Here is a 13,821-nt window from a genome sequence, read left to right as displayed (position 1 = left end):
TTATTTAGGGACTTTTATTTCCTTATTGAGAAGAGCAGTGACAATCCAGTCATTTATTTGAATGTCAAATTTAAAAATTGTTGCCAGTGATCTCTTTTCCCCTACTCATTAGGAGTGGAAAATATGTGATCAAATGATAGAAAGGACAGTTGGATGGTGGAAAAAAGTGTAAGGATAAAGATAGAACCAACATCAAGAAGAAGGTATGGCTGCAAGATAAGTTTTGATTTTTTTTCACAGGAGGATATGCAGTATTAGAAAGAAAGAACAAAAACTACATGAAATATATGTTCAAGCATTTTTACTTAGGAGGCACATGGTGGTGCAAAGGGGACCAAATTGCTATAAAATGAACTAACTGAAATCATTATTAATTCATTAATGGGCTGTTTAATTTATTTATTCAGGAAGCACTTATATCCCATATATTCTATTGACTTAAGTACTGAGCTGTGTTTTGAGGCTACACAGAGAGTAAGTTGTGGTCTTTACCTTTGAGGATGTCGAGCCTATTGAAAAGACAGCCAGGAGAAAATAATTTGGATATAATATGTTGAATTTTGATAAAGACACATGAAACAAGCTTTAAATATATTAGAAACAACAAATTCTCCCTAGATACATTAGAGAAAGTTCAAAAACTAGTGACTTATAAAAATGTGAAGAATGAGTGGGCTAGAGATGAAAGTTAAAGGATATTTGAGGCTGAGATCTCTCTCTCTCTCTCTCTCTCAGCATGAAGCCTTGAAATACAAAGGCATATATAGAAAACTGTGTGTATTTTAGTGCAAGTCCTGTGTGATTAAAATTTAGAGCATAAGGTTGTAAATGTAGATGGGGGTAGAATTAGTTGTCCTTTTAACCAACTTAAGAAATTGGCTTTAACACTACAGGTGATAAAGTTACTTAGCAAAATAATGAAAAATCAGTTTACTCTTCCCACTTGTTAAGAGGACAATTTAATTACCTTATATTTCCTTTTTCTTTTTCTTTCTTTTCATTTCTCCAAAGCTTTCTTTGAATATGTAATAACCACCTCTCCAAATTCAGGACACTATCTTCTATTTGCCAAATATTTTATGCAGCACCTAGACTCTGTTAAATAGAGTCAGTGTTTTCCATGGTAAATTTATTTTCAAACTTTAGTTCCCACATAGGTTCCAAGGATGAGTTTGCAAAAGTAAGTGACATATTGCAGGGGTTGGCAGGAGAGAATCATGGAATAGCCATTGAGTAATGTGACCTTTTTTTCCTTTCAGAAACTCCACCTTTCTTCGGATAACTAGTCACTGTCCTGAGAATGATCCTAATAAGAGAAAACACTCCAAAAAAGGAGACCAGAAAGTTGGAATGGTAGACATGATATCTAAGGAAGAATAATAGAGGAGTTTTTGTTCCAGTCAAAAACACAGTGTGTATTTCTTATTTATAAAGTTTAGAGATAAGGCAATTCAGAAATACAAAAGAGGAGCCAAAGCTCTTGATTCTAGTCCCATTTCAAAAATTTACTAACCCTTTGCTAAGCAAAAGATTAAACAATGATAAAAATTCTGTTATTTGCAAAGGACTTTAACACCAACAATCACGTGCTATTAAAATTAAAAGGTTTAGTTAGGGAGATAATGATGAAAACCACCTGATAATCAGAAAAGAAAATGAGAAAGCAGTACTTTTCTTCTCTCAGTTTGATTGAGGAATGATTGACACACAGCACTCATAAAATTAAGGGAACTTTGTTCTTCAAGGACAAGCACTATGAAGACAAATCAATGGTTCTGACCTAGATGAAGAAAGTATTAAAAGTAGGTGGGAGATAGATCTTCAGACATCAGTGGTATCACTGATGGAATACATGTGTCAGTAATGTGGATAAAATGATGACCACTTAAAATAATAATTTAATGTAGATAAAGTTTTTTTGAGGATTAGATTACTAAAATTTAAGCAGAGACTATAAAAGGCTACAAGAAGGAGGCCTGAAGAATTGACTTTCTTTGCATAAATATCTGTACATTTCACATGAACACTTGTCACCAAATGCACTGCTAAAATCAATGACAGAAAATTAGCACTGTGGGTGCATACTGATTTAGGATAATTTTTGCTTGGTTTCCAATCCTTTTTTCTCTCTCCCATGCCTGTGGCTTCTCTTTCAAACCAGACTTGTGCTAGCTACTTTATAAAGGGTAAGTCACCCTGATCTCTCACTTCCAAAGTTCTCTGGACCCGCACATTGACTTGACTGTGTGGGATCAACGCTCTATGGCCAATTCCTCCTGCGTTACCGAGTTCCTCCTGCTGGGTTTCTCCAGCCTTGGGGAATTGCAGCTTGTCCTTTTTGTGATCTTTCTCTGCCTCTATTTGATCATCCTGAGTGGAAACCTCACTATCATCTCAGTCATCTGCTTGGATCACGGCCTCCACACACCCATGTACTTCTTTCTAGGTGTCCTTTCCACCTCTGAGACCTTCTACACAATTGTTATCCTGCCCAAGATGCTTATCAATCTGCTGTCTGTACTCAGGACAGTCTCCTTCATGAGTTGTGCCTTCCAGATGTACTTCTTCCTTGGTTTTGCTGTCACCAATTGCCTGCTTCTGGGAGTGATGGGCTATGATCGCTATGCTGCCATCTGTCAGCCTCTGCACTACGCCATTCTCATGAGCTGGAGGGTATGTGGGCAACTGGCAGTGACTTGTATTCTTAGTGGTTTCCTAATATCTCTGTTGGGAACAACTCTGGTCTTTAGCCTCCCTTTCTGTGGCTCCAACAAGGTCAATCATTACTTTTGTGATATTTCACCAGTCATCCGTCTCGCCTGTGCTGACACCTACATCAATGAACTGATCATCTTCATTGGTGGGGTCTTGGTGCTAGTTGTGCCTTTGATCTTCATCTGCATCTCTTATGGATTTATTGTCTCCACTGTCCTGAAGATCTCATCAGCTGAAGGCAAGCGGAAAGCATTCTCCACCTGTGCCTCTCATCTCATCGTGGTCATTGTTCACTATGGCTGTGCGTCCTCTGTCTACCTGCAACCCTCAGCCCAGTATACAACAGGCACAGACAGGCTGGTGACAGTGACTTACACCATCATCACCCCACTGTTGAACCCCATGGTATACAGCCTCAGGAACAAAGATGTACAGCTGGCCATTCGGAAAATGATTAGGAAGACTGGTTTTTCTGTTAAGTCTTTATAATTAAAACATTTTTCAAGAGTTCACACACATTTGGGTGAAATGTGTCATTAACTGTCATAAAAGCTTCTAGTCTATTCTGTATAACTGTGTGGCCTTGGATGAGTTGTTTGAGGGGCTGTAATGATCTCTTATGTAAAGCAGACATAGTAATGTATGTGTACATATATATATGTATGTATGTGTGTGTATATATATGTATACATATATATCAAGTTTTTTGCAAAGATTAAGGGCAATAGCAAACATCTGTTATTAAAAAACTCTCCAGCTTCTCCTCTTCCTCCAGACATAGTTCTCAAAAGGGTCTCAACAACCATTATCTCTTGCTCTATGTTTGGCTTGTTAACCCCAAATCTCTGATGGTCCTCTTTGTTTAAGGTTATATCCTGCCCTCGTATTTTAAAATTACTACACATATCTCTATTATTGGCTCCCATTTCTCAGTTTTCAGATTAAGTCTTTTTATCCTTCTTACTAATTAAATAATTAAGGCATTTATGTTACTACATTTCTGTATAAATATAGCATTGGACATCTCAATTATTTTGCTCTGTTGTTTTTTTTCCTTCCTAACAGGTTTGCAATTGTCGTTTATTGCCCAAGCTTTTTTTTTAAGAAATGGAGTATTTATTTCTTATAAATATTTTCTTGCTGCTATTTAAATAACTTCTGTTATTTATTGTTTTGTGTTCTGTGTTAGTGAGAAAAATGTAACTTATATAAGTTCTATTTTTAGAATTTATTGGGTTTTTCTTATTTATTTCTTCCAAATTATTCTTGATGAAGTATTTTTTTTAACATTTTTATTGATTCATAATCATTTTACAGTGTTGTGTCAAATTCCAGCATTCAGTACAATTTTTTAGTCATACATGGACATATACACACTCATTGTCACATTTTTTTCTCTGTGATTTATCATAACATTTTGTGTATATTTCCCTGTGCTATACAGTGTAATCTTGTTTATCTGTTCTACAATTTTGAAATCCCAGTCTATCCCTTCCCACCCTCTACCCCGCCCCCCACCCCAGTAACCACAAGTCTGTATTCTCTGTCCATGAGTCCATTTCTGTCCTGTATTTATGCTTTGTTTTTGTTTGTTTGTTTGTTTTTGTTTTTTAGATTCCACAAATGAGCGATCTCATATGGTATTTTTCTTTCTCTTTCTGGTTTTTCTTATTTATTTCTTCCAAATTATTCTTGATGAAGTATTTTCATTAAATTAATTTTCAGTATGCGTAGTATTATTTGTTTTGAGGATATGTGAACTGTCATGGTTTAATGGTGTTGAATTAAAATACTTAACTGCATATTACAAATGAGCTTTTTATTATATTCCTAGCAATACTGACTTAGTAATTTTGTTATGAAGTCTGTTTTTTTTTTTTTAATTCTAAATAAACCTTTTGGGATTCAGCATATATATTCTACCCTTAAACCCACCAAAATGATAACAGGAGTAGAAAAAGCATAAAAGGACCCATCAGGAAGGCTCACAATAAAGGACAGCACACAGGGGGTGTTAAAAAATTATACAAGCAACCAATTCACAGCACAAAACTGTGTTTGAACTCTCTCCTCACAACTGAGTCTCTCAGGTGACGCTGAAAAGAGTAAGACTGGCTTAAGGTTTTAATAAGGGACACAGCTTCCCGATCAGCGCTTCTTAAAACATCTTCAGTGAAGAGCCAATTAGTTTTCTTTTTCCATCTTATCACAAGACAATATTTCAGCAAAATAAAATAAAAATGAATTATTAGAAAAATGAAGTGAAAAACCTGGCTGGTCAATTCTCTGTTCCAAAATATGTTTTCTAATCAGCTGTTTCAGTAATATGAAACTCTATAACAGTTGCTTAATATGTGTATTCAATTCCTTTTTGCTTGTTTTTTCCAATTTTATTGAGATATAATGGAGAAGCCTACCTACGCACAACCCTACCATCACCCGGGGCAGCAAGCCCTTTATTTGAAGGAGAACTTGTGTGGAGCATTTTGGTTTCCACTCCACAGGCACAAGTTATTTCCTATAGAGATGTTCTGTTTCTTTTTATTTTTTTCTATAGTAAATTTCTATGGGATCTGCGCATGCTCTTTTTCTGGGTTCATGTTTATGTGAGACTGATTTTCTTGTACTCTTAGAAGGGGAGGCTGGTCTAGTATAATATTCCCAGTTTTGTGGCTGTAGGGCGCCCTCTTGTGTTGTCATCGGAAAGTATTCAACTCTTAATTGGAGCCTGTACATTTTTCCTTATTTGGCTGATGTTATCAGACTGGCCAATTGATTTCTAAGCTGTTACTATTGAAAGTTATTTTTTGTTGTTCGCCTGATAGCAGGACTACCAGAAAAGGTTGTTCTTTTTCTCTGCTTTCTCTTTCACAATTTTTAATATTATAATTTGGGTTCCTTAAGTATATTTTGTTGAATCAATTTTTTTTAAATGTGGCCTTGGGTGTCATAATTTCTCTTTTGAATTAACTTTTTCCTTATTAAATTAGGAATAATTTACATAAATAAAATTCAAGTATTTTAAGTGTAAGTTACTTGTGAATTTTTCACAAAGATTCATTCATTTAACCTCCACATGATTAAAAAAAATACAATTATTTCTGTCACCTCAAAAGTTATCTTTTTCTATTTTCTGATTGACTCCCTACCTCAGGACAACACAGCATTGATTTCCTTTTTCCAGCTTTTTTGAGATATATTGACAAATAGCATTGTGGGAGGTTAAGATGTACAACTTGATAGCTAATACATGTAAATATTGCAAAATGATTACCACAATAAGGCTAGTTAACACCACCATTAGATCACATAATTATCTTTTTTGTAGTGAGAACATTTAAGATTTACTCTCTTACCAACTTTGAAGTATATAGTAGAGTATTGTTAATATTGTCACCATGCTGTATATTAGATCCCCAGAACCTATTTGTCTTATAAATGGAAGTTTGTATCTTTTGATCAATATCTCCCCATTTCTCCCAACTCCAGCCTCCGGCAACCGCTATTCTACTCTGCATGTCTATGAGTTTCAGATTCTACCTATCAGTGAAATTCTATAATTATTGCGTTTCTCTGTCTGACATATTTCACTTGGTCTAATACCCTCAAGATTTATTCATGTTGTTACAAAAGGCAAGATATCCTTTTTTACACATGAATAAAAAATAATTTTTAAAATATATTTTATAGTGAACCTATACAAATATATATATTTACTTCTCATTTTTTTTTTTATCTTTAGTGCTTCTTTCATCTGTAATGCTTCTTGTGTTTTGTGTAAGAAACATTTTCGTAACCAAGATTAAGGGACTATTCCCTTATATTCACTTCCAGAGCTTTATAGCCTTAACTTTTATGTGCGCTGTGAATTTCATTTGCTCCTGTTTCATCTCTTAACCAAATACATGGCGGCATAATTTAAATGCAATGAGACACCCATTTAAAGTATACAGTTTGACGTGTTTTGACAAATATGAATGCCAGTGTAACCACTACCATGGTCAAGATGCAACACATCTGTCACCTCCAAACTTTCCCTCATGTCCCCTCACTGTAGTACTATCAGTCCTAGGAAACCATTGACTGCTTTCTGTCTCTGAAACTTTGTTTGACAGTATTAGAATTTCTTGCCAATAGAATCACGTACCATGTGTTTTTTGTGCTTTTTGGTTTCTTTCACTGGGCGTATTTTTTGAAATTGGTCTGTGTTGTGTGTGTAGTTCACTCTTTTTGTTTCATTGTATAAACGCACTACACTCTGTTTATCCAGGCACATGAAGATGCACATTTAGTTTATTTCTCAATTTACAGGTCTTAGGAGCAGAGCTGCACAAGTGTTTGTATACATGTACCTACGTAACTGTATGGAGTTTTTTTTATTATATTAAGCAAATATCTATGTGTGGAATTGCTGATTTATATAGTAAATATATGTTAACTTAAAAGAGATCTCCAAACAATTGGGCAAAGTAGTTTTGTCATCTTACACTTTCAATAGCGATGTACGAAGGTTACCAGTTACTTGACATACTCAAACTTGCCAGTCTTAATTCCATCCATCAGGTAGATGCATAATGATATCCAATTGTGGTTGGAATTTGAATTTCCTTGGTGACTAAATATGCCGAATATGTTTTTGTGTGTCTATTGGCCATCTCTGTATTTTCTTTAGTGAAGTGCCTTCTCAAATTTTTTGTCCGTTTCCTAATTGAAATATCTTTCTAATTTTTAATTGGATCACTCTTCTTTTTATTGAATTGTAAGAATTATTTCTATTTTCTAGGTATAATTTTTTGTCACATATATATTATGCAAATACTTTTCCCGTGCTGTGATTTTTTTACTTTTTTTCAGTGTCTTTTGAAGAGCAGTAGTTTATTTTTAGTTTTGCTAAAGTGCAATGTACTGATTTGGACTTTTATAGTTCACATGTTTTGTCTCATATTTAAGAAAGATTTTGCAAAACCTAAGCTCACTAAGACTTTATCTAATGCTATTTTTAAGAAGTTTTATAATGTCAGCTCTGGTAGGCAGGACATAATCCATTTCCAGTTATTTGTCATGTGGTGTGAGAACAGTGCAGTTCTTTCCCCTGCCTAAACGCACTGTTGAAAATACTGTCCTTTCACAGTTAAGTTGGCTTGACAGCCTCATAGAAAACTGAATCTATGGATGTGGATATAATTTTGGACATCATATTTTATCTCTTTGTCTACATTTATGCTAATAGCAACTATCTATTTAAATATAGCTTTATAAAGAAGTCTTGGAATCAGTGTAATTCCCTCTGGATTCTTCTCTCTTGGTTCCTGGGGGAAGCCATTTATGAGGGGGTGATGCACCTCAAAACTTGGAGGGAAGCCACCCTCTGGGGTACTGGAGGAAGCCATCCATGGGAAGGTGCCTCAGCATGGAAGTCTCTGGGAAAATGCCTCTGGAGATGGTCCTGCTGAAATTGCCTGAGAGGGAGTGCCATTGCCATTGAGTGTCCCATGTGCTGCTAGCCTCCAGGCAGAGGCAAGCACACCAGAACCAGGTAGACAATTCTCTTCTAACTCTGGTGGCCCTCTATCACCTTCCACTGACAAAGCTTAACATCGTGTCAGCTGGCAAAGGAGAAATATTCCAGTATCACCACCAGAGCAATTAAAAGAAGGTTTAGAACTGAAATACAGTTACATTCTTAGTTTTCACAGTTTGCTTAGAATTAATATTGTGTGACTACACATGAAATGTAGAAGCTTTGAAATTACATAAATCCATTTACTCTTAACGTATCCTTTATTCTAAAGTGATTACATCTCTATACATAGACAGATGGCTAGATAAAGAAGTTGTGGTATATTTATGCAATGGAATACTACTCAGCCATAAAAATAATAAAATAATGCCATTTGCAGCAACATAGATGAACCTGGAGATTGTCATTCTAAGCAAAGTAATCCAGAAAGAGAAAGAAAAATACCATATAATATCACTCATATGTGGAATCCTAAAAAAAAAAAAAGATAAATGTATTTATTTACAAAACAGAAACAGAATCACAGACATAGAAAACAAACTTATGGTTACCAGGTTTGGAAGGGGGTGGGAAGGGGTAAATTGAAAACTGAATATTTGCAGATACTAACTACTATACATAAAATAGATAAAAAGACAAAATTCTTCTGTATAGCACAGGGAACTATATTCAGTATCTTGTGGTAACCTATAATGAAAAAGAATATGAAAACTAATATATGTATATATATGTATGATTGAACTAGTATGCTGTACACCAGAAATTGGCACAACATTGTAAACTGACTATATTTCAATTAAAAAAAATTAAAAAATGAAAATACACCATAGGACAATGTAATAATTTTTGCTTTATTCATACATATTCCAAAGAAATTAAAAAAAATAACATTTTATGTTTACTCAAATATTTATGCTTTTAATACTCATAATTGCTTCTTCATCATAGGTTTTTAACATCTGTATTGATTAATAGTGTCTCGAATGTAAAGATAAGGTTTTGGAGCAAGGATAGATTATTATTATTTATAGCAATAACTGAATAGGTTTCTATTGACCAAATTCTTCTGTGGTTATAGGATAGGATCCAGATACCACCCTACATGTATGAGGGCTGTTCTATATAATAGAAACCCTGAAATTAGAAATCTGGAGCTTACGTAGAAATGGAATAGTTGTTAACTTTCCCCATTGAAATATAAACACATAAGTTTGGGAAGATAAATCTCTCACTAATTATTTAGCCCTATTTCAGGTTTCAGAACTTGTCCTTTAAACTAGGTCTCAGGTTTCTCTACTCAGAAGGTCTAAGAGGAAAAATTAAAATATTTATTTTATGACACCTATTTGCATTTCTGTCTGGTATAATTTTCCTTTTTCTTGAAAAATTTCTTCTAGTGTTTCTGGTAGTACAGATCTGTTAATGACAATTTCTGTCTCTTTTTTTTAATTATGTAAATCTGTATATTTTGCCCTCAATCTTGAAGAATATTTTCAGTGGGAATATAATCCTGAATTGGTATTTTTATGAATTTTTTTTCCTCTTACCATTTTTAGGATTGTGTTCCACAGTTCTCTGGCCCCCATGTTTTCTGGTGAGAGGCCAGCATTTATTTCACGTCTTGTATTTCACTCTTGTATGATCAAGAGAAATCATCCTGGAAAGGGGAACACTCCTACACTGCTGGTGGGAATGCAGTTTGGTGCAGCCACTATGGAAAACAGTGTGGAGATTCCTCAAAAGACTAGGAATAGACTTACCATATGACCCAGGAATCCCACTCCTGGGCTTGTACCCAGAAGGAAATCTACTACAGGATGACACCTGCACCCCAATGTTCATAGCAGCACTATTTACAATAGCCAAAACATGGAAACAACCTAAATGTCCATCAACAGGTGACTGGATAAAGAAGAGGTGGTATATTTATACAATGGAATACTACTCAGCCATAAAAACCAACAACATAATGCCATTTGCAGCAACATGGATGATCCTAGAGAATGTCATTCTAAGTGAAGTAAGCCAGAAAGAGAAAGAAAAATACCATATGAGATCGCTCATATGTGGAATCTAATAAACAAAAACAAACAAAAACAAAGCATAAATACAGGACAGAAATAGACTCATGGACAGAGAATACAGACTTGTGGTTACCGGGGGGGGGGTAGAGGGTGGGAAGGGATAGACTGGGATTTCAAAATTGTAGAATAGATAAACAAGATTACACTGTTTAGCACAGGGAAATATACACAAAATGTTATGATAAATCACAGAGAAAAAAATGTGACAATGAGTGTGTATATATCCATGAATGACTGAAAAATTGTGCTGAACACTGGAATTTGACACAACACTGTAAAATGATTATGAATCAATAAAAAATGTAAAAAAAAAACTGAAAAAAAAATAAAATAAAAAAAAAAAGAGAAATCATCCTGTGTGCTTACTTTCTTTCTAGTGTTGAATACGTTCTGTATCTGCCTGCTTTTATCCTATCTCCAGTGCCTTCAAGTAGTTGCTCTTTGTGTTTTTTCCAGAGTTAGTAGTTGTTCTCTTCAAGAGCGTTGGCATACTAAGTACTTACTCATTAAGATGAGAAACAAAATTCTACTTGCCTTTACTTTTATGGAAGTTATAACCCCATAATATTAATAAAATATTTTTATGCAATTTAAACATTTTATCTAATGCCTACTGAATCACTGATTAGATGGAAATTAATGCAGGGAATATAAAATTATATAGGCACCTTAAGAAGAAAATTTAATTCAAGAAATTATGTACCTACAAATTATTGGAAAGTTTGAAACAGTCAAGAGTCTGTCACTGGAATTACTGATTTTAGGAGCACTTGATCACAGCTAAAATCCAGAGGCCAAGGAAATGCTGCTGCTGCTGCTGGAGTAACATTTTTACAGTTTTCTCACAATGCCCACAACAGTTTGGAACATAAAATGAGTCTAATTCCTATAATATACTCTCAACATTCAGATTCTTATTATTTTGGTTCTCTGTGCAAGCAAGATAAAAGAAAGATGACCTCAAATTTGCCTCCTTTTTCACGATCATAAGGCAAACTAGGAAAGGAATTAAATTGAAATAAAGGAGAAAGAAAAGGTAAGAAAAGAGATGAATTGGGCCTCTGGTGATGTCATAGTCTATGATTCACCAAATTTGCCTGCAACGCATCATTTGATGTTCTGATGTTTGTTCAGGTATGGGAGTGATGAAGTGGATTCCATTTCCTTTGTATCTACTTAGCCTAATTTAACTTGGATTTTTTTTTTTTTTTTTTTTGCTTTTTGTGTTACAATAGACATAATTTATCCTGGAACCATTTCAAGCATGTTAGTCAAGGAACAAACCCTTCCATCCTTTGTCATATGCTGGGCAAAAAGCCCTGTTAAATCTCACACATGTCTTCAACTTCTATCTAGAAAGAACCTTGATTGAATTTAACTGTGTGAGACTGAGAATCTTTTGAATTGCATGGCTAAAAGCAGAAGTTTAAGACTTTCATCTTGATTTTCTTTTCCTGCTATTTGGATAAAGCTAACTTACTGAATAAGATATCTAGCACAAAATGTGAAAGAAAGAGAAAAAAATATGCATTTATTCAACAAATGTTCATTGAATATTTATGTATCAGGCAATATTCTAGAGATGGGGATCAAACATTTAGGAAAACAGGAATATTTTCCTATGGAGTTGGAAAATAGAGATATGTAAATTAAAAATATAATCATAAATGCACAGAAAACTGTGATACATGTTAAAGAGAAATACATGTTGAAGAGAAAAAGTAAATTATGGATGTGGACCAGGTTGACCTCTGAGTCAAGACTCAGGAAACGATGCAGTGCAAGTCTCTGAACTGAGCCCTGTCTGATCAGAGTTGTCTTGAGCTTCCCAGTTATTTAAGCGAACAGAGTCCCTTTTCTCGTGCTGGATTGTATCGTGCTTCATTCACATGAAAATCTAAACTGCTGACAACATGCAACGGTCTTCTTTTTATAATTTTTAAGATGTATTCCTTACTATTTCGATTTCTATTTATCACTTATGTGCAAGGTGTGTTTTGTGTATTGGTTTGGGTTCTCCAGAGAAACAGAACCAAGAGAATATATACACATATATTGTATTCACAGGAGTTGGCACACACAATGATGGAGGCTGTCCTCAGTCCATAACTGGGTCAAGAAGTGATTCTAGAAATGTGACTAACTGCAGTATTTTTCAGATTTATTTCTGCTCTGATACCTCAGAGGTCTTTGGACAGGTTTCTTCAAAAGGCTGTGCAGCACCAAGGCTGAGGACTTGGCTAGCTCCCTGTGGAGAAACGCTTATTCAGGGCGATGCGCTGAGCAGACCAGACGGCAGGGAAACCCAGGAATTCAGCAGCTCTTGGGAGGGACTGTTGTGCACATTTGAAAATTTCTCAAAGCAGCAGTGGCTGCTGTCAGATCTCTGTTGGTAGCCTCTGAAAATGGTATAACTGGAAATAAAAAGACTCTGAGTCAATAACCATCTCATTTAGGAGTTTCTGCTGCTCTGAGGACCACTGCTGGGGACTGCCAACAAGAACATCTCTGCTGGGAGCCAGTGATGGGTCTGAGACAGAGTCGAGTGGGGAAGACCTTGATCTTAGTGCCTGCAGTGCTCCCTGAACCTCCTCTTCTGAGTCAGTCATGACTTCCGAGGGAGGGTAGAGACGGTGAATTTTTCTTCATTATCTCATAGAAGAGGAAGAATAACAATTTCTAGGAAATTTAAAAGTGTAGAAATTGTGTTGGCTGACTCCAGCAATAGAGAACATGACTTTAACTTTATTTCAAATACAGGATATGAAAACAGTAGTACATAAACATAGAACAGGCACTTAATATTTTTTTTCTTCATCCTATTCCCCTATCATCTACCTTGGGTCAGTCTATCAGAGAACTGCAGAAAAGAATTGGGGTAATTAGGGGGCGAGCCCTCCAGGAATCTACACTACGGTATTTTAATCCTATTCCCTACCCTTGAGGCAGACATTTGATTGGAGCAAGCTGGGGAAAAGTGGAATTATCACCTCTGTGACCTGCACCCAAACACTCCACAACTTTCCTTCAGTCCTTGAATCTGCTCTTTGCTGCTGTTCTGCAAAATCTGTTTTGCCAGCTAAGATAGCACTCTTTTCTTCATCCCGCACGCTGTACTCCTATGCCCTTCTTGTTGGTGCAGAAACTGAACTTGCGGGGCTCAGATGAACCCAGACTACAAGGAAGAACTTAGTTTCTTCTTTTGCCATGATAAAGCAAGGCTTTATTTGCCCTGGTGAAGCCCAAGGAAGAAAAGGGCTTCTTCCTCACTTAACGACCTCAGAAAATACAGCCCTGGGTTACTACTTCCTGTAATGCGGATTTGCCACATTTACTTCTCGTTTCCTAATCTGCAACAGCCTTCAGCTTCTAATGAGCTACTGGGCAACCTGGGATTCATTCGTTGCCAACTAATTGCCAATGTTTGTTAGTTTTCTCCTGTTTCCTTTTTATCCTATTGGACCCATGAGATTCAGGATCCATGTTGTTTTCTGCATTTAC

At 35.6% G+C, this 13,821-nt stretch overlaps 1 protein-coding gene across 1 annotated transcript; it reads left to right on the top strand.

The window, feature by feature from the left end:
• Positions 1-2,262: 2,262 nt before the first annotated feature.
• Positions 2,263-3,204, top strand: LOC102536047 (olfactory receptor 10R2-like). The gene has a single exon (XM_006215711.3). It carries the CDS (start codon positions 2,263-2,265, stop codon positions 3,202-3,204), a length of 942 nt encoding a protein of 313 aa, XP_006215773.1.
• Positions 3,205-13,821: the final 10,617 nt, after the last annotated feature.

The sequence above is a fragment of the Vicugna pacos genome, chromosome 21, assembly GCF_048564905.1.
Source record: "Vicugna pacos chromosome 21, VicPac4, whole genome shotgun sequence".
Lineage (NCBI taxonomy): Eukaryota > Metazoa > Chordata > Mammalia > Artiodactyla > Camelidae > Vicugna > Vicugna pacos.
This window is presented reverse-complemented; position numbering and strand designations above follow the sequence as displayed.

Bases quoted from the DNA above. Each gene is read 5' to 3' on its own strand.
- LOC102536047 (XM_006215711.3), top strand. From the start codon at position 2,263: ATGGCCAATTCCTCCTGCGTTACCGAGTTCCTCCTGCTGGGTTTCTCC.